Consider the following 22588-nt stretch of genomic DNA (forward strand, 5'->3'; position numbering starts at 1 on the left):
CAGCCTTGTAGGCCTTGTTTCAGTTATGCGATGATCCAAGCCCTAGTTGTGAACCCTCGCTTTCATACCTAGGTAGGTCGGTACCCTCGTAGGTGTGCGGCAAGTACTCGGTACCTAGCAAAATACTATACATCCGGGAAACACTCGCCGCATATTTCTTTAGATTGGCAAACGATCAGTTTCCGTTCTCGGTGTCTCCATATTGTTTGTTTCAAGATGATCTCATTTGTGCGTTCTGTCCATCATTGTATATTCCATACTCATTTCCATATACAAGCCTCGTCCGTCCACTGTAAGATGGCTTCCATTCGATTACACCCTATGTCCGACTGTCAGATCCAGGGCATCCCAAGGTTCTCCGCCCAATGCAATATGCTCCGCTAAGAAACACCAATGAGTTTGGAATCGTCATCTACATTTCATCGTCTCGATCTTGATCTGCTGCTTCGTCTCGTTCTTCGGTCCGAGGAACTTTCACTACCTGTGGACAACGTTAGCCAAATGTGTATGCGAGAGACGCCGTGCCACAATTGTACTTACTTGATACCGTGTACTCGGAAAAGTAGGAGCTGCCGTAGCCCGAGCTGCTCTTATCGTCACGTCGATTTCTCCTCTTCAGCCCAAGCCACAGGGCTAGAGCCCCTAATCCCGCAGCCATCCAGCCTGCTGTTCCCCATCCGCTTCTCCTCTTCTCCTCCACGACCTCGGATCTCGCGGGTCTCGTGCCGAACCACGTTCTTCGTCCTCTTCCATCCCTGTGCGAGTGCCTTTCGACATACACCTCCTCCTCGGTGCGCCTTCGTCGGGGACCGAGACCGAAAATGGCCAATAGTCCATCGATCAATCCCTTGAAGATGCAGCAGGCGCAGAACAGGATGAGGAGAAAGATGCCAGCAATGACACCAATGACAATGCCGGCAATCGCACCTCCACTTAGTCCACCACCGGAACTGGACGACGAAGGTCCAACAATGATGCTGCCGTCCGTTCCGACAGGCGTTTGGAAAGGTGCGGTGGTAGTAGCACCTCCAATACTCGTTACGGTGACCAAGGTGTTGCTGGTTGGTCGGAGTGGGGCGCTCGCGGTGTTGGTGATGACTGTGGTGACGGTGTAGAGGCTGCTATAGTATCCGGAACTTCCCCCACCCACGGCTGCACAGATTCCCGCAGATTGGCAAAATTGTCCTGACAAACAGCATACGTTGCCGCAGGGGGTTTCTCCGAGAGAGTATGAACAGCTGATGGTGCTCGCGGCCACATACGAGCTGTAGGTCGAGGTGACAGTCTTGAGATCTGTCTGCACGAAGGTGACGGTGGTGTATTCCCATTGCCCAGCGGCGGTTGTCGTGGCTCCAGCTCCGCACTGGGCCTCGTTGTTGGAATCAGTGTAGCAGACCTGGCCAGCTTCACAGCATAGCTGCCCATAGTATCCGCATGGGTTTTCACATCTCTTCTCGACATCTTGGAAGTCTTCAAAGCTCTGTAGGAAATCGGGCAAGAGCCCTGCAATAACGGATCGTGAGAGAAGGGCGGTGAGGAGGAGCGAGGTCAGCGACGCAGGCATCTCGTGGAGTCGCATGGCTGCAACACAGAGCCGGCCGTCGGTTCGCAGTCACAAGAAGGTGCAGCTCGGTGTCTTGAGTGCTATATTCGCATTGGGTGTATGTTCCTTTCGGTGGGAAGGTCGAGGCTGGGTTGTTGAAGCAATATTTCGTTGTCCAGCCGCGCAACGGGTCTGCGAAAACCTTTGACTTTCCAAAGAACAGCAATAAACAAGAATTAGAGTACGAGAGTAGGAAACATTTGAAGATGAGAGTTAGCGTTGGGCAGAAGCGTGAGGTTGTTTTTGGGCGCTGGAAGGTGGTGAGGTACCAGCCTCCCCTCGCCCTGCCACCTGGATATTTGACACACGAACAAGTTGAGACCGGCAGCGAAATTAGAGAGCTCGACAGGTGGCTGGGAAACAACAATTAGACTGATGAGGAAACCATAGCTCGGATCCTGCCGTTAAGAAATGAACAGGACATTCTCAGGACAAGCCGCTGGTGTTTGGGTCGGTGTGCTGTACCGAGTATGCAAGATGCAGCGGGAGTTGGAGCTGTCCGCACCCATTGGCAGCCAACTGGCAGCGGGCGAACCGATCCCTCGGCTACGTGTGCTGTCCACCTGAGAGTCATTTTGCCCTGACCTCGTGGTGCGATGAAGTCAAACACTTAAATATTTGTGACAATGGTCTGTTCTGGTTACCTAGTAATAGGACCACTGTGAATCTTTTTGTTCCCCCGAGCTTATCGAGCGCCCACTTTTGCTGGGTTGCCTGGTTGCCCTATGGCGCCAGCAGCACTACTGGAGGCGCTGTTGATCAGGATCACCGGGCGCCACACTCAACGACCAGCCACTTCTTGGCGCACCGCCACAATATTACCTCCCTCTCGGCAGAGTTGCCTTGTCTGCCTGATATAATCTCATTTCACCATACAAAGGGGTAGTTGGGATATCGTGGCCCTTGAATGTATCTTCACCTTCCTACCATTGTATGCCAGGATTCCAAGTCCTATCCAGTTGAAGATTCGGCAGTTGTGCTCCCCCGCCCCCACCAATGATCCTTCAGCACATCCTAGAGCGAAACGGTCCATAAGGCCGAAGCCATATGACGTCAATGGGCTGGAATTCGTTTCCGTCGATTTCCGGCGAGGCTGGACAAGGTGGGAAGGCGTAACTTGAACAGCAAGGTGAATGACACTCAATATGATAGGTAGCTATGCCCCCCAATCATCGATCAATATGGAACTCTTCTGGAATCAGAGAACAACACGTAAACACGTGGGGCGACCCACTGTCGCAGCTGGCGCATGACCCTCTAGTCTTTTGCAACCAAGGCCTTGCCCCCCTTCAGAGCCTCAGGCATTGTGTGCCGGAATACCAGTCTCTATCCAGCCTTTCCTGACCCAGTTCTTTGGGGTGCCATTCCCCCTGTCTTGTACACTGAGCTAATCCCTGACCATGGGGAGCGACATAACAGGTTCTAATGACGTCCATCCTCTGAGTGGTGTGACATATCCACTGGGCGCCGGCGTAGCGAGGCTTGACGACATGGAAGACATTTTTCAGGGTTTCAATCCGCTACAGAGACCCTCAGTACCGAAACTGCCTCCCCCCCCCCCGGGTGGTCCTGAGCCTACACTACTGCCTACAGTTGCAATACCAGCTGTGCCGTACACCGCAAGCTGGGAAACCTGCTTACAACAAGGTGGACAATGATAACGTCAGCTACCAAGCCACCCTCAATCTCCTGTGCCAGCCGGCTGTGTGTCTAGCAACCAATCAACTAGTCTCTTTCTGAATCTGTGCTTCTGGAAATGTCCCCAGTATCAATGTGCAAATTCATGCAAAGATGGTCTGGGCCTCATATGACGTCGAGCTTCACTCCTTCCACCGGAGAGGATCCTCCACACCGTTACCAGAAGGATGGAAGTGGAAAGCCTGCAAGATGTGTGTGTCCATGCCACAACATATCTCCCATGAACGGTACCTGAGTCGAGCCGCAGGGAGGGCCCAATAGGCACACGTTGGACCCGGTTCGGTAACAGAGAGCGCCTGCTATGATGTCTCCTGTCTTGGCCGCTGGACCCAAGCCGGAGGATTTCTGCCGGTATCCGGACTCTGGGGGGCGCCAACTTGCTGAAAGGACAAGCCCTTGTCGGAAAGAGGCTTAAGGAACGCGACGTTGAACCAACCGCAGATTAGTCACTCCGTCGGATGATCTGCTGCGAGCAGTACTGCCTAACGTTCCACGAGGACATCTAGGTGCATATTGCAGGTTCTCGGGCCCAATAAGCCAAGCCTCCCAAAGTCCACTATTGACTCTGCGCACTAACAGGCAATTCACGTGCCTGGAGACTCAGGGTTTGCCTCAGTGTCACAGCAGTAGCGATCAGATCGTGGGAGTAAGTTCAGACCCTGCGTGCTGTCCTCCCGTGCAACAACATCGAGCTACCTGCTAACCGCAATGGTACACAGGTAGACAAGAAACTCATCTATTGTGCTAGAGCTCTGTATGCGATGGTACCTACAGCTCAGTTCAACGGACATCTTCAGTGTGTGAAACTCGGCAAACTGGTCAGTATCTCGGGATCTGGAAGCGACTTCCCTTTGCGCCAGACTAGGTAGGCGGCAATCGCCAAGGCTGCATGAGATCGACTTCCTTCCAGAAGGCAGATCACGTTCTGGATAATTTCCTGGTTCAGGTTCGCGCCTTTATCTGGGGTCCATGTTGAAGCGGTGCGACCCGACAAATCCAGATGTAGTGAGATACTGGTGGGCATATCAATACGTAAGTACCGAGCTGGACGGGACCCTGCTTCGTCTCCATTTCCACCTACAGTAATGATCGCTATCTATATGCAGAGAGGGCAGTGTTGCCAGCCATGCCACTTCACTGTGGTTTTGGAAGGGTCAGATCTGCCCTGGATCGTCGAAAGCGCTCATTCAGCCCGGGTACTTCGAGCCTGGGGGGACGGTCCATTCGACCGGATTGGCATTCTTCAGTACTGACCGTACTGGCCCCCTGCTCTCGCGCAGAGGCCATGCAAGCAGCCATCGATCCACTTAAACGCCAACGTGGCGACTGACAAGATCGTGGACAAGCATTGAGGTTAAGCTTACAACTCCCTGGTCAGTCTTTACGTACAGTACGAAGATGCATTCTCTCTCCAGAGAGTATTCGCTCCTATGGGCTTGTGCATTCAGGGTTATTGGCAGCAGCTGCCATTGTTAGTTTCATACGGATGACAATGATTTACAAAGACTTGTGAAAGAGCATCGAGTGGCTGGAGCTGGCGAGCTGGGACCTGCTGCTGAGGCGTGGGCAAAGCGTGGGCACAGCCTTACTTTCGGACTCATGACAATGGCATACAATGAATAGCTGGAAAGCTCACTTGGGTTTTATCTAGCGACCGCTACAAAAGATAAAGTCACAATATGATGCTGGCTAGATGAAGATGGATGTCAGGGACACGATGCGCTTTCGAGCTCCTGATGGGTGCCGTTTGTTACTACTGACTACCTCACTATGTCCTACCCTTAGAAGCCAGGTGCTCTGTGCATCGCTATCCCTCCGTCGCTGGATATCTCTCCTAGGATTCCTTCCGACATGCCAGACTCTCGACAGGAGTGTTTCAGCCTTGCTCGTTTTGTTGACAAGGCCCGGGCCCTGTCTGAGTTGAGGAATGCCAGTGACGCCTAAGGTCGGGCGGTAGCCCATTTGCACTGGTTTTGGTGGACCAGTCGTGGGAAACTCCGGCGCCACTATGTCATCGAGCAGGGCTGCCAGGGCCGCCTAAAGTCGGATATGCGGCGGGTATTTTTGCTGCCTGTGATGGGTGGTTCTAGTGGTGGTGGTAAGTGGTGGTGGTGGTGATGCCCCTCTGGTGCGAGTCGCTCTAGGTGCTGCTCCCGTACTCGTACCCCCTCCTGCCATCAATCCTACCACCCAGCTGTCCTCCATTTCCACCATGCCCACCATGTCCACTACCTATGCCCACAATGCCCACATATTGGAGTCTACCTGTGGTTAAGGGGGCCGGTACTCCGTCACAGTACCGGGGGCTCGCTGGCATCCTGTCCATAACGACTCTCCCATCATGCCTGGGGATTACAGCATTCCCAACCCTACCAACCCCTACCAAGACGCCAACCCTTGAGCACAGCGGAGCTATTCCTATGATGCGTAGCGTAGAATTAGGGCAAGCCACTTTCTGCCTCTTTGGGACTGGTAGAAACTAAGGTTGCAGATGGGTTCTGGCTGACTGATGAAGGCACAACTGGGTCTTGCTGCACAGTGAGATAGCGAGCTAGCAGGGGTGTGCATGATTAATGCGCCTTCTGAGAACGGAATAGCCCATTTCTTCTCCATCTCGCGCCCGGGACCAGGGTGATTGCTGGCGCTTCCAAGTTGACCGAGACGCCAGGACCAAATCGAAACGTCTGCTCCGAGTGGACGGTGGTGGGCGTGTTGAAACCACAAGCACTCGCGTCCTGGCCAAGTCTGGGATTCAGCAGACCACCCTTTGCTACCCACGCCAGCCTCGTGCTCGGACGGGCCTTGTATAAGAAATGCACTTGCCCCCCACCATGTGCCTTTGCGGCCCCTCCTCTCTCCAGCCCATTCTGATAACTGAACTACCAACGAAAACCCAAGTAGTGAACATCTACCACAATATTCCTTGACAATCATCACACCTCAGAACCAGAACCATCATGACCGACTACCGCTCTGCCAACGGCTGGGCCCAGCAAGCTGCCACCTTCTCGCCCATCGATACCTCCTTTCAATGGGACTACGCTGGCGTCCAGTCACCCAAGAACATGGTTAGCCACTACAACGACCTTTTGCAAAGAGCGGCCGACTTCTACGCCACCCTCGACAACTCCTTCGACAGCATGTCGTCGTCCGGATCAGACAGCTCTTACAGATCAACGCCGGAGCGCCGAGTGTCACCGACGAGCAGCAGCAGTGTCGTCGCTCAAGTAAAGAGCTCCATTCCCGACAAGATCGAGGTAAGCTTGAAACGTCACCCGGTAGAGCGAAATCGTGGCGGCTGACAAAGTCTATAGAGAAGACGAGAACAAAACCGCTCATCGCAGCGAGCATACAGGGAGCGCAAAGAGCGCCATCAGAAGGAGCTCGAAGAACAGATCACCCAATGGCAGCAAAAGCATCAGATGCTTTCCCGATCGTACTCGCAGCAAACCGAGGAAGTTGCCCGTCTAAAGGCGCAAATCGAGCAGCTCAACGGCGAAATCACCCAGCTCCAGTCCGGGTTGCCCAATCTTTGTGGGTCGTTATGCCAATCGCCCCAAGAGTTCGACCTGGTGCCGTTCTTCAACACGGATGCGCTGAGCCCGCAGAGTACTCCGCGGCTATCGCATTCCATTCCAAGCAGGCGTAACTCTTGAGGGTTCCAGACGCCGCAGCTGATGACGTATGAGTGATTTTACTGGACAGCATAGCGCAAGGCTGGGACGACCAAGGGGCGTTGGATGAATAGGAAACGCGGAGTTCGTGCATTTGATGTTCATCGGATGATCGAGTGTGCATTTGAGCGAGAGGCAAATTGTGCATTCCTCGTTGTTTGAGCCAGAAACCCATGTGTGTGGATGTTTGCATCTATGGGAGAGCAGACGTTGCGGAAAATTGTCCTAAAAGGGGCTACTTGAGATGTCTTCTTCAATCAGAGAGGCACCATAATACTGAGTTACGATGACAGGCGCTACTTGGCTTGGGCAGCCTCCGTCGAACGATTTTTGATAGAAATTATTTCCCCTCGACTTGGCTCGCGCCAAACGGAATGTCACTGAACGCGCAGACATCTCGAGCGGACAATTCCCATTCCTTCCTTGAAGCTGCAAAGTCATGCCTCCCGGAGACGCAGCCTGCTGTCGATTCCAAATTTAACAATCCATCCTGTGCCATCTAAAAACTCCATCAACACGGGGTCAATCTCCGTCTTTGGCATGTTGCTCTGATGGCGATTTCGCTCATGGAATTCGGCACAGGTCCGGGTTCATTTCCAGGCCAAACCCTTCCAGGAAGTGGGTAACCAGCAAGTCGCCTGGAAAAATGGGATCGACCCTTGGTACAACGTCAAGCAATGAGCTCAGCAGAATCCTCTGAGTAAGAAGCTCCGGCTCTTACATAAGTTACATAACCATTGCCAACAAGAGCCCCTGCTGGAGCTCTCCCTTCCCTGGGTGTATCTTGGCAACTTCCATTCTGGTCGACGTCCACGTGGGAGGGTGGGTGAAGGATGACAAGGGTGCCCGTTGTTAGGTGGTCGCCGTCTGTTCTGTGGAAGCCCGACGTGGGCTGCGTAAGGGCCAACCGACGCGAGCAAATCACCAATCTGCCCTGCCCTTGTTGCCCTTACGAGCCACAATTCGAACTAACGCTTCGAATTCTCCTTCGTCTGCTCGTGCAGTGGAAATATTCTGATGTTTATTATTGGCATCTGATGGCCGCTGCTATACACTTTTGCCGCCGCCGCTCTTTTTACTGGGAAAAAAGTAATGCCCGGACTGGGTAGACCTGGCTCACCCAAGAAACGGGAGTATCCAAGAGCCATGGCCCAATCATAGGACCACCGCGAACTACCCAGGAAGGGCAAAGACCCTGGCGAGGGCGGGAGGTCAGAGGGCAGGAATACTTGGTATAGCTTCAACGATACTTTGGGCTGACAAGGCCGCCGCACCGGGGAGAGCGAAGAAAAGCAACAAGGGATTTCGGGTGCCCGGCTTGGCTCGTCGAGCAAAAATGTACCCAAAAGGCTTGGAAAGTCTTGGAGATTACAGTTGGAAGACGCTGAAACAAAACGGCTGAATCATCGCATTTTGCCAGTGACGTGGGCTGAGCCCTCAAGCGAAGCCGCCTGCTGCACGACAAAGTCGACAAGTGCAAGACCGACATGCACGGGACTGGGGGAGCATTATCAAAGCACCCCATGTCCTTGGCTTTTTGCTGTTTAGGGACTCCGTGTTTTGACCGGAATACCAGATGCTACGAAAAAGCACAGTGACGTTACCTAAGGCATCGCTTCCTTTGACAGCCTCTACACAAATGGGAGCACAGCGAAGCGTCCATCTGTCCCGGCTACGGGCCCTTGTCAGTTGGTCCTGGACGTCTTGTTGGTACTTGAGGGTATCATTTTCCTAGGGCCACAGGGATGTCGCTTCTCCTGGGGCTTAACGAGTAGGGGGGCCATGGCTCGCTAGATACCCGTGCCCTTTGAGCAGGTGTACGTCGAGCACGCAATGTGGAAGGTGCCCCTCCCATCCCTCCAGCCGTTTGTAAATGCCAATGTGCCCGTGGGAAAATTGCGAGGGGACGAAAGCCCAACATGGTGTAGCAACCGAGCATCCATCTTCGCAGGCCGACTATGGACTGTTTAGGAAGTCGTACTCCACATTTACCCAAGCTCTTCCCTGGTCGACGAGGGCTCCTATCCGGCCCTGGCTAGGTATTCGAGCGTTCGAGACTCATGCAGCCCCTGGTATAGGGCGAAAGGCTATACCAATCGCAGGTAAAATGCCGGGGGACTAAGCCTCTTTCAACAGGTGCACTAATTTACTACCCGGGGCAAGGTTCAAGGAAGGCATCCTTGCGGGGCTGCAGACAGCTCTCTTTTCAAGCCCCGGCGGATATGGAATCAGAGAGAGTGTTCCCTTGGCTACTGGCATACCCTTGGACATTCAAGATTCATGCAGGGAATACGGCCAATCAGGTCTCCTCTCCTGACAGATCTCTATTCATTCTGCCCTTTGTCCGCCCTTTCCTCTGATGAGTGGTAGCTCCGGCACAGCACACAGAGAAAAGGTGGCCTGACCGAGGGCTTCCAGGTCCAATCATTCGTCTGTTGAAAAGAGCCTTGCTAGGCGGGTCGTACGAATCGGTATTACTTCTTTGCTGAACCAGAAGTTGGTGGATATGCGGGTCTATAATACCCACAGCTTCCGGCACCCGCGAGTTCAGCCTCTCAGACTCCAGCCGTTAAACGAAGGGAGGAACCTCGCATCCCTTCATAGAAAAGATCGTCGATTCGTATCGAATCGCTTGCTGTGTGCGATCCCCCAGCATGCAGCATGATGTCTACCTTTATCATTCCATCCCCCAACAGTCACATCAAGCGCCCAAGAAGATCGGATTCCTTCCGACTTCGCCGGCACTATTAAGTTTCCAGAATACTACTGAATGCGATCGAGATCTTCCTCTGCTTCTACATACTGGACAGATTGTCAAGGACCCTGCATCCCCGCAGCTCACAGGCAGAAGGCGTAGCAACCCACGGACTACCGGTGCTTCGTTTGTCGAGGACCCCTACAACCGTAACATCTCACACACCTCAACAGGCGGTGTCATTCGCCCATCGTTACATTTCCTTCGTGATGGCAGACTGTGCACACCCCTTTTCTAGTTAGTGAGGTGTGTATCCCAACGGGGATATTCTCACTTCAGCCCTCCCCCATCCGCGACTTCATATTCGCTGCTCGCGCTCAACACGAATCTATCTCGTAACAAATCCAGGAACAGCACTATTGACCGACCACTCAACCAAAGGCCTCCATCTTCGCTTCCGGCTTCGCTTCCGGTAAATCACCGGCCTTGGAGAGATTTTTCAGCTGCATGGAGATTCTGAAGGCTTCATTGTCCACATCATCAATCCTCGGACGCTTGCGTCATTGAAAGTATCAACATCCCGCAAAGAACGAGAATCAATGCACGCATGTTGCGGTGAGTTGGACAGTTGGCACCGCTGCCAAATCCATTGTGGTTGAGTGTATAGGATAACCCGGATGCCTCTCCGCATCCCACGTTCCAAGAAGCAATCCGTGAGCGCCGTTGACAGAGTAGCTACCTCGAGAATACCTCGAACGACGCCGATAATGACGGGATGAAGACCGCCTCTCCTACGATCTACAAGGTCGGTATTTGTACTGCGGAGTTGCGGAATCGAGGTACACGCCGGAGTTCTCCTGGTCCAACAGTTACAACACAGTATCACGGACATGCCAGGAGGCTGTAGCATTATCCCTAGCCACGCCTAGCAGACATTCCTCCTGTTCTTCAGCGTCCGTACTTGAAGCACAGGCGATCTTCGACAAGAATCCCAAGACAAGGCCACACAAGTCCCCGTCCTCGAACATGGCTGGTGTGTAGGAGCTGGCTCCGCCGGCGCCACGGCCTGCATTGGCACCTTGAGCGAGTGCGCGAAGACACAGGAGTTGAGCACAGAGCGACCGCCGGCTTGCAGTCTCAAGAAGCGTTCATAGAGGCAAACCTTTGAGGCTTTGATCCTGTTCGCGAACAGAACGCTACCGCCGGCTGATTGCGTCTCCCACCAGAGCCTATATGCCGCATGGGCTCGACTCCATGCGATTGATCGATAGGACGAAACGTCTGGAATTTGCGGCACAACGCAGCCATTCCTTGCAGATGATTCTCTCCGGTCTGCAAAAGAGATCAGATACTGCGGATATCATCATAGATCGCAAGCTGTGACAAATACTATTTCTCGTCGCGCTGGATAATAACACTTTGGAAATGCCGGAGTGGCAGTGCGATCGTGTCCATTGTCACGACCAAGGTTACCAGGTGCCCGTGCTGCACGGTTACAATCTCTCCGAGTTGCACATGTGGCTTCCTTCCTCTCCTCGTTTTCGGGGTAGTCATAGAATACAGGTAGCATGTTGGAGAACCAACTGTTTGACACACGTATCATGAGAGGCACATCCTACTTCTGTCAAGTACAATGTGTCCATCAAACAAGGACCACATGCAACCGTGACGGGACCAGCAGGATGTGTGTACACCATCCCTGACAAACACCAATAACAGCATTGAACACCTCCCGCTCCAACGGGCCTGAATACTTTTCGAGAGCCAGTCACGGCGCCGAAAGCTTTTCACTAAACAGGACCCTTCGAGACAAGTCCGTCCCGCCTCTTAGTCATGAATTACGCTTTCTTGTTGTCCCCGTCCTCATGGATGCCCCGGTCACCGAGTGGTCATTACCTCAAGAGGGTAATAGTGCTGGCTATTTAGTGCCTCGAAGTGGCAAAGGGACAGGGGTCTCTAGGATCGAGACGACTGGTTGAACCAGATTTGTTTCCCTTCGCACGACCACATCATTGGCTGCCAGTCCGTGCATTTATCATTATTCACTATTAGTCACCACGATGCACGAAGCCAGCAGGGTGCGCTGTTGGTTGTCGAGTGCGACACCTCGTGCTTTGCACCCCTCCAAGATAGCGGGGCAACCAAATACTTTGGCTTTGGCGGAGTTGTTTCATCCTTGTTGGTCTGGTCGTCTAGGAGGCAGCGACAGCTTAACCTTTCGCTCTGTCAAATATTCTTCCAGACAGCAGATCCTCGTCGCCCTCAGCTGAGGAGGTGGTCTGAGCAGTCCAATACTCAAACGTCCGTGCCAGGTTTCAGCTCTTGACAAGGAAGCGCTAAGGACGGGCTCGTCCGAACATGCTCATGCTTTGGAGCTTGAAAGCAAACAGTGGGGCGCCATCTTGACCCCTCAGTGCCTGGCGAGCGAGCCTCAGTCCCCTAAATGTTCCGTACCGGTTCGTCTTCATTCTCCTAGAAGCCCAGCACTCATTTTCCATTGCCGCATACTGCTCTGAAGAAACATCAGGAGACGGTCCACCGTTTGCGCAAGGAACGGGCACCTTTCAAGTGTACACCGTGCAGGAAAAATGCCGAGGGTGCACTCCGGCAGCCCCTTCCTTACCTTGGACGGAATGCATATTTGCAATAACAGTACAAGGTCCAAATCCCTTCGAATACCAGCATGGGGATTTGGAAAGAGAAAGCGGTCACGATCTCGACCCCCTCCCCCCCCCCCCCTCTCTGTCCGAGGACCTTCCTTGTTTGATGCCACCGGCAGTTGTTGGGCACTGGGATCGGTGTGGTGGGTGTATCTGAGATACTCACGTAAGTGGTGGATCCTGACATACCAGAGCCTCGAACGATATTGGACGACCTAGACATCCAAGGCATCTCGAATCTCGCAGATCTCGATCAAAAGTCAGCCTTCTGAATCCAGCGCCAGTTGAGCAAGGCGTCTCGCTGGCGCAGACTTGAAAGTGGGACCTTCCGAAAGCAGACACGCCCCTTCCTCTTTCTCCCGCGGCTCTAAGGTACCTGCCGGACTTATGTCGCTGATGCTTTGCGTGGAGCTATAGTTCCGAAGACTGAACTCTGGTCATCCGCCTCTCTATCCTGAGGTCATCATACAGCTTTGCCGCCCGGATTCTGCCATCCGCGGGAAACTACAGAAGTGCCTGTTCTGCAGTAGCGGTCGGCCGGGAAAAAGAATGGGCACCTTTGCGGAGCTCTCGTGCTACAGCGCTGGCCCCATCGGTGTTAATGTTGCGTCAGCTCAGAACCTTGACCCCTTTGAGACCTTGCTGTCGCTCTCTTGGAGTCTTCGATCCTCCATGGTCGCGCCGATGCAGGGTCTCCGCCTCTAGGAATGTGCTGGAAAGTGCTCTGGGGAGATCTCCACTGTACACGTGGATCGAGGGTCTCCGAAGAGGGCTTTAGCCGTGGCGGGCACGGACACATGACCTTCTCCACTAACTAGAGACGCGAGGGCCAAGTGCTCGGGGTAGTGCTCTGGTAATCAGAGGCGACCTGCGGTATGCGGACCTATCGAGATAGTTTCTGGGATGCTGGGCTTCTTCCTTGACGTGGAAGGTTGACGCAAGCTGAGTTAAGGTGTGGATGCGCTTTGAGTGGGCACATTGCAAATGCCTCCTTGAACAGACACGAGTCCTGTTATTATTACACATACATCTCCGACCCTACACTAGAACTGGTGAAGGGTCCTGTAAGTTGGGGCAACAAAGTACGCAGGCATCAAAAGTTGAGATATGCGGTCCTGCAAATTGTCAAGGGATAATTTGGCTAAGACGTCACCGTTCTACGTCTCACTCGCGAGTTGTTGCGTTTTTCCATGTGCGTCAGCCTTGTCATTGAAGGATCTCAACCCGGCGCTCTACCGACGCCGCATGGGCGGCGAAGTTTTTGATATCACTTGAATCGTTCGCGTACTTATAGCAGTTACACCGGATCTCCTCTCTCTATGCTGTTGTTCGTTTTCCGATGTGTATAGGAGACCCCAGCAGTAGTCTCTGCGAGAGGTCAATATACTTGTCCCAGGGAAGGGGTAACACTGGCGACACGGACGTAGGACATACTCGAATCTCCGCAGACGACTGAGACATCTCTTCCCTGATTGGTGTGCCACCAGGCTGGATGATTGGCTAGTGAGGTAAGCACATCTGCTGTAAACAAAGTGTAGTCGTGTGCGTATCCTACCTTGGCCACTGTCCTTGTATTCAGGGACCCGTACCAGTGCTCAGCCTCGTCACGTGATAATCATCGATGCACGTGCCTTTGCTTCTTTCGGGAAGTTGCGGCGCGCAACTTTGTGGGGGAGCTTAGTCATCCACCCAGCCTCAACGTCTGTGCTCAAATCGCGCCAACAAATCCAATTCTCTTCTCCACCACAGCTGGATATAGACGCATCAAGTTTGGTCTAATTCTATTGGCGAAATCGAACACAGGCTCCTCGCGGCGACGGTGCGATACCTTTTGTCATTGTGGTGGGCGCATGGGCTAGTCGACGCGGCCAACCGATCACGCGTTCTCCCGCAGTTGGCACGATCGCTCGAATTTTCCTCCGCCGACCGCGAACAATGTCCTACACCAAGGCATGAGTTCTAGTTCGTCAGCAAATCAAGATGTCACTTCTGGCTCGGCACAGCCAAAGCAGGCCGCATGCCTCGAATGTCGCCGGAGCAAGGTGAAATGTACGCGTGACGCCAATGCTCTGGTGTGTCGGAAATGCCAGCAGGCCGGTCTGCAGTGCGTCACGCCAGCTTACCATGTGGGAAGGTACAAAGGCGTCAAAAAGTGAGTTTGGTGAGGCTTCCCGCATTTACAGAAGGCTGAAATGGAATCATCAGCAAGAGGACCGGCTTGGAAAAGGCAATCTATCAGGTCGAACAAGCGCTGAAGCAAACCAAGGATGGCTCTATCGGACTCGCTTCCGACGTTGAGGCCGACCTTCGACAGTTGATGGGGGCTGCTCAGACAAAACCCGTCGTCCAGCGGAGAGCCAGCTCAAACACCCCAGGCACAATCCACCTGCGACCTTTCCTTCAGCCACGCCCAAGCCTGGTTCCCAGCGAGAGTAATGGCGCAGCGGACGATGGCAACGACGCGTCTGCTGCGGAGCATGGCGAGAAGCCCGACGAACTCGCCCTCAACAATGCCGATAATCCTTTGCAACTGCTTGCCATGGCTTCTGTGCTGCCGGGACAGTCGCCCTCGACGGCCATGTCGACGTCCCCCACCGGTGTTGCGTCACATCCAGGAACGAATGAAGCAAACACTGGCGACGCGGAGGTGCAGCAATTTTTTGGCTCCTTGATGCCCAGGCTGGACAATTCTCCTGATCTTGATCCGATTGACCTGGGACTCGTGACACAGGACGAAGCCGATTCGCTGTTTGCGTACTTCTACGAACGACTATCTCATACCAGATGGGGTCTTGATCCTACCCTCCACACGGCTTCGTTTGTGCGGTCGAGGTCAGCCTTTCTGTTCACCTCTATTCTCGCCGCCTCTGCCTTATTCCTCCCCAAAGCGGAGGCATTGTCGAGGCGACTCTCCAATCATCGAAACCACCTAGCACAAACCGTGATCTTCAAAAGAAATAGATCGGTGGAGATCGTACTAGCTTTCATGGTCAATATCCCTTGGATGACGCCTGCGAAACACTGGGCTGACGATGAGACATGCGCTTATCTCTCGATGGCGCTGAGCCTGGCATTGGACCTCTCCTTAAACAAAATTGTAGTTCCTTCTCCTACGATTCGTCTTCCAGGCTTCCTCGACCGGGTAGCCAAAGCCGACTGTATTGATTCCGCAAAGGCTCTGCAACTGGATGGCTTCCCGCAGGTCGATCCGTCTTCAACCTTGGGTCGGCGTTTATTGAGGACTCGGGAGCGGGTATGGCTGGCATTATTCGTTCTTGATCGGGGGTAAGCGCATCATATCAACTACACCGAGCTACCAGCTGACGGATGTCTGCAGCATCTGCCTTGCAAGGGGAAGACCATATGCAGTTCCGATTGGGCCCCTCGTGGACAGCTGTGATACATGGCATATCTCTGATATTGCCGATCGATGGGATGGTAGTGTTATCTCTGCGGCTGTCTTAAGGCGAGACTTGGTATCCTACTCCCCGAACCCTGTTCGAACTCCTGTTAACCCCAGCCAGGTCGGCCTCATCACAAGTGTTCGCGAATTTTGCGACGGAAGTCAAGGCGTCAATGGTGGCCCGACGGCTGTGAGGTTGTAAGTCCACCCTGACAGATGGCGGTGTTGGAAGTTGTGAAGCCGCTATAAGACTGTTGCTTGGACTGACGGTATCGCAGTCTGAAAGACAAGATCGACCGCTTCTTCGAGCAGTGGTATCAAGTTTGGTCACGTCAAATCACGCAAGGCGACGGTAAGCAAACAGAAGAGATTTTCAGTTTCCCGTATCTTAACAATGTCTCACAGGTCAATTACCTCCATACGTCGAAATCCTGGTCTCTCACACCAAGCTGTCCACATATTGTAACGTCGTTAACCACCCTACGGCATCGAATGATGTGAAACAATTCTTTCGTGCCGCGGGACTTGCGTCAGCCATGAATGTCATGCGTGCAGCAGTCCAGGGGGAGAATCGACTCAAATCGATGCCGAACAACACCGTCATAATGGTCTCCTTTGCCGCAACTTTTGCCCTGGCTCTTGGTACCACAAGTCTGGGCAACCGAGCCATGCTGGCTCCGAATGCCAAAGCGCTGATTGAAGACACAACCCAAGTGTTGGAGAGGATTGGAAGTTCCCCAAGACACCGCAAGGGCTTATCCGTACTTTTCGCAAGGCATATCCGGCGGATCATGCAGAGCTCCGTTCTCAGTCCTCCTGAAGCGAACGAAGTCTTTCTCTCGGGGCCTTCAGAGCATCCTCATCAGCAGGATCAACACGACGAGCACGATCCTTCACGAGTAGCTTCAATGCCCGCGCCCAATATTCCCCTAGAGCCGTATGTGTTTGACATGACCGACGACCAGATCCTCGAAGCTATCAATAACGCCAGCACTTCACAGGACTTGTTCCAACTCGACGAGACCATGTTCTTTGACTGGTTGGACTGGCCCAATGTCACTTGATTGGCCGCGGTTGAGCAAATTTGCTGTAATTTGGAGCCCCGATTCGGCAGACAAAACATCAAATCTTCTGAGGGGCCGCAGGTGCGGGCACTACATCGGGAACTGGTTCGACGGACTTCATATTTCTTGACAACGTCACCAATTTCTGCAGCTGCTCGATGAAGACGAAAGTGAGGACTGTGTTCGGCCTACCGATCGTTAGAGATGGGTCCGCCCAGGAGTTTGCCAATAACTTACGCCAGCCTCAACCAAGCCGGAGTCCAGCCCCTCATCAGAAATCCAGGTCCCTCATTGCGCAAAGACTCGAGGATGATCTTGCTTACGCTCTATTTGAAGTTCATTAGCTCCGTCAAGCCTCCAAGATTATGCCTTACTGGTTTCACGCCATCCACAGCAACCGCATTCTGGATCCGGCTCTTCAAAACATCGGCAGGTGCGCAAGCAGTCGTTGCAACAGTGCCCGCAAGCAACGAGGCGAGGAAATGTGTGAAGATGCCATCGCTAAGGCCTAATGAAGGGTTCGAAAGGAGCTGTCGCTTGGCTGCGGAATACCTGCACGGTTATGAGCATCGCGACTATAGGGGAAGCGGATGGCATACGTTGCTATCTGAGAGACATCTGCACGTGGTTAGCGATGCAATCAAACATGGCCTATCCCAGACTTACTCATTATGACGCTGCGGACGATGTTGGGACCTAGGCCTCTGCTGAAGGTCCGCACTCCTTCTTCACGGCCGATCCTGATAATGGCATCAAGGGCATGGTTATATCCGAATCGCTGACTTGGCGATCTTGCTCCATCCGCACACATCCTCACTAGCGCAACCTATACCACGCATCAGCGAACTCTTCAACCACGTAACGCGCTTTTTGCAGACCTCTGTGGGATTTCCGATGAGTCCGGCCAAACCACCTGCAGCACCCGCGCAGGCGATCTCCCACGAGCTGGGTAATCGTCTTTGCCCGGTTCGTTCTCTGGCGATACCCGCAAAATGGTTATAAAGGCCGAACCTCGCGGTCGAATATGTGGATTGGCGAAGCATCGAAGCCGAGATTCCCCACCACAGTGAGGGAATGCCTACCACTGAATGAGTTCCTTGTCACGGCAGCCTGTCCGTGTAGCTACTTACCGTCTCTGCTTGCGAATTGGATCATCGCCCGCAGCATGCTTTGCCTTGTTGACATCACTTGCATCCTACTATGGCGTTTGTCAGTACTTCCTCTCCCTTCATGCGGACATTCGACCAACTATTTCGTCTGATCTAGCGGGTGGGCTGAAAGGAGACGTCAGTCGCGTTGTGTTCTCCCTTGAGGAGCGACGGAACTGGATTTGCATACTGAAACATGCAGCCATCGATGCAGCAGCACCCCTACGTCGAGTGTGTCAGCAGCCGGTTTGACCGAAAAAGGGCTTCGACACCTACCCAAGCCAGAACGGCTGCCCTTGTTTCTTCGACTTGGCCATGATCCGTTGCTCTACTTACAAGACGTGACGACAGTATTGGCTGGCGCGTCGCAGAGGAAGACGATGACTGAGCTTCAGAAGCCCTTGCGGATGGCTGCCCTCGGCTTGATGATTATCATTAAAGAGTCTGGTCTGTCCCTTAGACGCGAATATAAACTCGCGAGGTTCTGCACAGCAATATACCCACAGGACTCCGAATCCCCCAGCCTCACTGCGCTGGTTTGGATATGACCGCGTCGCTTTTCCTGGGGAAGTCCCACCACACCTCTGCGCGCTGTTCGTCCACAGGAACGCGACCGTTGACGTCGGCCATTTTCTCCATCCGTTCCGCCAACAACGCTTATACATCTGCCCTTCGCCCACAGAGATCGGCATCAGAAATACCACCGAGATCACCTTCCGATCACGTGGAATCCTGAGACCGAGATCTAACGTATTGAGCGATTCGCCGCCGACTATTCCCGGGTTATTAGCCGATGTCGCTGAATGCTCCTGGCTCTCCCGTCATAGTCTCGAATAATTGTTTTTCCATTCCTTGCAGCCCGTGATAGATGACGGGCATATATTGTCGTTGAAGTCCCCTCCATATCGACCGCCAAAAGCGAGAAAAGAGAAGACAACAACAGCCAAGATGGCAGCAACGGCAAGGCACACTCTGCTCCTGTGTGTCAACGACATCAGAGCCACTGGTCTCTCGAAACCAGCGACTAACGTCAGTAAAACGGCCTCCCGCAAACACCTGGCATTCCGCCAATCACGGTTCAGACCATGGATTGTTTCGAGCCGGCAAGATGTTCGATACTTTACATCTTCTAGGACAAGGTGGCGTGAAGCAGCATCATCACCTTCAGCAGACAACGATGAACAGCCAGTTATTGATCGGACGAGGTCGAAGCTATTCAAGGATGCCGACGAGGCTGTAGCGGACATCAGATCCGGCTCGATGATCTTCAGTGCTGGGTTTGGACTCTGCGGCACGGCCGAAACTATCATAACCGCTATGCACAAGCGCGGCGTTGAGTCGCTTAACAACCTCACGGCAGTGTCGAATAACGCCGGTGCAGCAGGCGCCGGCGGGCTCTCGCCCCTGACGCAGTCGGGCCAAGTCACCCGGTGTATCCTCTCGTATCTGGGGAATAACAAGAAGCTCGAACAGAAGTACCTGAATGGCAACATCGCCATCGAATTGTGTCCACAGGGAACGCTGGCGGAGCGGATCCGTGCCGGCGGAAGTGGTATTCCTGCATTTTACACGCCAACTGGTGTCCGTGAGTAGTCCCTGGTTATAGACCCCGTTCCGTCGTCAAGCCTGTTGACAGCTTTCTAGACACATTCATTCAGACTGGCGAAATCCCAACCAGGTTAGGACCTGCTGATCCGGAGACGAAGAAATCGAGCGTGCTGGAAGCGGGAAAGCCTCGAGAGACAAGGATCTTCAATGGCAGAACGTATGTCATGGAAACTGCGTTGACTGGCGATGTGGCCATCATCCGCGCCTGGAAGGTCGACGAGGCTGGAAACTGTCAATTCAGGTATGTCCCTGTTGCACACCACGGGCAATCCGGATAACTAAGAGCTAATGTGGTGAGAAGATACACAACCAAAGCTTTCGGTCCCATCATGGCTAAGGCTGCCAGACTTACAATTGTCGAAGCCGAGAATATCGTGCCTACTGGCTCCTTGGACCCCAACGACATTCACCTCCCTGGCATCTACGTTGACCGCATCGTGCCCGCCACGGTGGATAAGAAACTCGAAATCAAAAAGACTCGCTCTGCCAGCGACGAGGAAGGCTACTCCTCAGACTCTTCAATGTCCAGCAACAAGTCAAAAGCTCTTGCCCGGAGAGACCGCATCGCCCGCCGTGCCGCAAAGGAACTCAAGCACGGCATGTACGTTAACTTGGGGGTGGGGATGCCCACACTGGCACCGTCATTCCTACCGAGTGATGTCAAAGTCTGGATCCAATCCGAGAACGGCATTTTGGGAATGGGACCTTACCCGACCGAGGACGAAGTCGACCCGGATATCATCAACGCAGGCAAAGAAACGGTCACGCTTGTCCCCGGTGCATCAACGTTCGACAGCTGCGAGAGCTTCGGCATGATCCGCGGCGGCCACGTCGACGTCTCCATCTTGGGTGCCTTACAGGTCTCCGCGGCCGGCGACCTGGCCAACTACATGATCCCGGGCAAAGTGTTCAAGGGCATGGGCGGTGCCATGGACCTGGTCTCGAACCCGAACCAGACCAAGATCGTCGTCACCACCGACCACGTCGACAAGTACGGCAAATCCAAGATCGTGGAGAACTGCTCCTTGCCCCTGACCGGCGCCAGGGTCGTCAGCACTATCATCACCGACCTCTGCGTCTTCCAAGTCGACCGCGTCAAGGGCACCTTGACCCTCACGGAGCTGGCGCCCGGTGTGTCCGTGGAAGACATCAAGGCCAAGACGGATGCGAAGTTCGCGGTTGCGGATGAGGTCAAGTCGATGGAATGATTTCGTTTTCTCCTTGGCTGCGCTGTGTGTGCACCTCCGTCCTCGTCGTGTTGCCGGCGAAGGATTCGATAAAATGTACGCTATGAATATGCATTATTGGGTGTTTGTGTCATAGAAGAGTTTGGGGCATGAAAAGACTCGTCTGTGTAATGAAATGGTTACCCAAAGTCCCTTGTACTTTCGTTTTCGATCGTCGTGCAAAGAATCGAGGCGATTGTCGTTTTCGAGTAGGGAAATCCTTGGACATATAATTCTATTGCGGAGCCTTTGTATCTGATCATCGAACTATCTCTAGCCCTTGACGTGCAGACATTTTCATACCCCTTTCGCCGCTTTGCGTGCTCGCACTAAATGCATTGTTTCCGGCTGCTGATGAACTTTTAATTGAGGACGCTCTCTCTGACATGGTTATGGAATTTGCGGATCTATATATTCGAAACCATCACGACTGTAGATAACGTTTACAACTTGGGCTTGAGTTTCTCCTCGCCGCCCATCCCCGGCGCGAACGTGGTGCCTCTCCCTTGGCTCAGCGCGCGGACGATCTCGTCGATGCAGTGGAGGATCCATTGGTTGCCCTCGTCCGTGGCCAGCCACTCGCCCCCCTCAATGTCCCTCTCGGCGGTGCCGTCCTGGTACGCCTTGCGCAGCCCGAAGACGTGGCTGACCACCTGGGGCCCGACGCCCGTCTGGGCGCGCAGGCACGCGATGGCGGCCAGGGAGGTCAAGACCCTCCCGACCTGGAGGGGCGCGTCGGAGGGCGGGTTCGCGAGCAGGTTCGAATAGTGGCCCGACAGGATGTGGACGGGCAGGTTCGGGTGGGACTGGGCCAGCCGGCCGAGCAGCTTCTCCTCGAACGGGAAGTACACCGAGTCCCACAGCCGGCGGCCGCGGGCCATGGACTCGTCGATGTTCTGCGCGGTCAGCTGCCGCGACGCCGGCGCCGGGATCCGGTCGAACACGTCCCGCGGCATGCCCTCGCGGAACGCGCCCAGGCAGTTGATCGAGCGCGGGATGCCGTTGAAGGAGATGCACTTGAGCCCGACCTCGCGCATGAGCCCGGCCGTGTCCGTGGGCGAGGGGGCCGACGGCAGCGTCTGCGTGAGGTGGAACAGTTCGACCATGGACGACGGCGAGTTCATCGTCATCGTCGCCGCGGTGGAGAAGGTCACCCAGGCCGGGATGCCGACGCCCCTATCCCGGGCGCTGGCCGCGATCTGGGAGTACGTCGAGCGGATCGACGGCGGCGCCTTGAGGGTGCCTGGGAGGGCATGGGCGGCGTTGATGAGCTGCTTTAACGGCTCCGAGAGTTTCGACATGTTGTCTGGCGCTGACGGGCTTCTCTTTGTCCTGGTCGGGGCACCCTGGGCTGGAGATTGTAAGTGTCAACTGGGCACAGAAGAGACAGATCCATTGTAGAGACGGGGGGGAAATAAGGGGGCAGGACAGAGAATGGCGTCCTTACAGTTTTGATGCCGTCGTCTCGTTTGCCACCGAGCTCCCTCTGGCTTACCAGTGCCGTTATCACTCATGTAACGTGACGCGAACGAGTTGCTGATTGGTTGGAGTCGCGCATGCAAGGCTCGGTCTAGGTCATATAGAGGCCAACGCGGGTCGGCGATATTTGATGGCTCCAATACAACCCCCTTTTGAGGAAACGATATTTGTTGAGCTTATACAGCAGCAAGAGCGGCTTTCCACGAAACACGACACACGAGGTGGTTGATGTTGAGCAGGAGATTTATCGGCAAAAAGAAGCACCGAGCCGAGTTCCGACGCCGCGATATTGGCCCGAAGAGGAAGGAGGGGGCTTGGCATCTCGACCTC

At 54.1% G+C, this 22588-nt stretch overlaps 6 protein-coding genes across 6 annotated transcripts; 3 read left to right on the top strand and 3 right to left on the bottom strand.

Moving 5' to 3' along the window:
- Positions 1–115: 115 nt before the first annotated feature.
- Positions 116–2209, bottom strand: PV07_03600 (uncharacterized protein). Its single transcript, XM_016390335.1, has 2 exons — positions 541–2209; positions 116–481 (listed from the first exon to the last, which is right to left on the bottom strand). The coding sequence occupies exons 1-2, from the start codon at positions 1577–1579 to the stop codon at positions 420–422; spliced, it is 1101 nt and encodes a 366-aa protein (XP_016252237.1). The 5' UTR covers positions 1580–2209; the 3' UTR covers positions 116–419.
- Positions 2210–6014: 3805 nt separating this feature from the next.
- PV07_03601 (uncharacterized protein) lies at positions 6015–7434 on the top strand. Its single transcript, XM_016390336.1, has 2 exons — positions 6015–6558; positions 6616–7434. Exons 1-2 carry the CDS (start codon positions 6259–6261, stop codon positions 6955–6957), a joined length of 642 nt encoding a protein of 213 aa, XP_016252238.1. The 5' UTR covers positions 6015–6258; the 3' UTR covers positions 6958–7434.
- Positions 7435–14282: 6848 nt separating this feature from the next.
- PV07_03602 (uncharacterized protein) lies at positions 14283–16797 on the top strand (the record flags this gene model as incomplete). The annotated part of the gene is made up of 6 exons (XM_016390337.1): positions 14283–14482; positions 14536–15615; positions 15668–15806; positions 15855–15931; positions 16012–16085; positions 16139–16797. 6 exons carry the CDS (start codon positions 14283–14285, stop codon positions 16795–16797), a joined length of 2229 nt encoding a protein of 742 aa, XP_016252239.1.
- Positions 16798–16855: 58 nt separating this feature from the next.
- PV07_03603 (uncharacterized protein) lies at positions 16856–18262 on the bottom strand (the record flags this gene model as incomplete). Its single annotated transcript, XM_016390338.1, has 10 exons — positions 16856–16985; positions 17035–17123; positions 17172–17349; positions 17397–17415; positions 17464–17623; positions 17676–17875; positions 17928–17995; positions 18047–18071; positions 18136–18167; positions 18222–18262. 10 exons carry the CDS (start codon positions 18260–18262, stop codon positions 16856–16858), a joined length of 942 nt encoding a protein of 313 aa, XP_016252240.1.
- Positions 18263–18893: 631 nt separating this feature from the next.
- PV07_03604 (uncharacterized protein) lies at positions 18894–20761 on the top strand (the record flags this gene model as incomplete). Its single annotated transcript, XM_016390339.1, has 3 exons — positions 18894–19530; positions 19590–19794; positions 19855–20761. 3 exons carry the CDS (start codon positions 18894–18896, stop codon positions 20759–20761), a joined length of 1749 nt encoding a protein of 582 aa, XP_016252241.1.
- Positions 20762–20959: 198 nt separating this feature from the next.
- On the bottom strand, positions 20960–22470 carry PV07_03605 (uncharacterized protein). The gene is made up of 2 exons (XM_016390340.1): positions 22227–22470; positions 20960–22130 (listed from the first exon to the last, which is right to left on the bottom strand). Exons 1-2 carry the CDS (start codon positions 22291–22293, stop codon positions 21223–21225), a joined length of 975 nt encoding a protein of 324 aa, XP_016252242.1. The 5' UTR covers positions 22294–22470; the 3' UTR covers positions 20960–21222.
- Between the last annotated feature and the right edge of the window lie 118 nt (positions 22471–22588).

The sequence above is a fragment of the Cladophialophora immunda genome (assembly GCF_000835495.1).
Source record: "Cladophialophora immunda strain CBS 83496 unplaced genomic scaffold supercont1.2, whole genome shotgun sequence".
Lineage (NCBI taxonomy): Eukaryota > Fungi > Ascomycota > Eurotiomycetes > Chaetothyriales > Herpotrichiellaceae > Cladophialophora > Cladophialophora immunda.

What these genes read in the sequence shown, in the direction of transcription:
- PV07_03601 (XM_016390336.1), top strand. Translation starts at nt 6,259, where the DNA reads ATGACCGACTACCGCTCTGCCAACGGCTGGGCCCAGCAAGCTGCCACC. An exon ending in CCATTCCCGACAAGATCGAG is followed by an intron (nt 6,559 to 6,615) that starts GTAAGCTTGAAA and finishes CAAAGTCTATAG; the next exon opens with AGAAGACGAGAACAAAACCG.
- PV07_03600 (XM_016390335.1), bottom strand. Translation starts at nt 1,579, where the DNA reads ATGCGACTCCACGAGATGCCTGCGTCGCTGACCTCGCTCCTCCTCACC. An exon ending in TTCCGAGTACACGGTATCAA is followed by an intron (nt 482 to 540) that starts GTAAGTACAATT and finishes CGTTGTCCACAG; the next exon opens with GTAGTGAAAGTTCCTCGGAC.
- PV07_03605 (XM_016390340.1), bottom strand. Translation starts at nt 22,293, where the DNA reads ATGAGTGATAACGGCACTGGTAAGCCAGAGGGAGCTCGGTGGCAAACG. An exon ending in GAGACGACGGCATCAAAACT is followed by an intron (nt 22,131 to 22,226) that starts GTAAGGACGCCA and finishes TACAATCTCCAG; the next exon opens with CCCAGGGTGCCCCGACCAGG.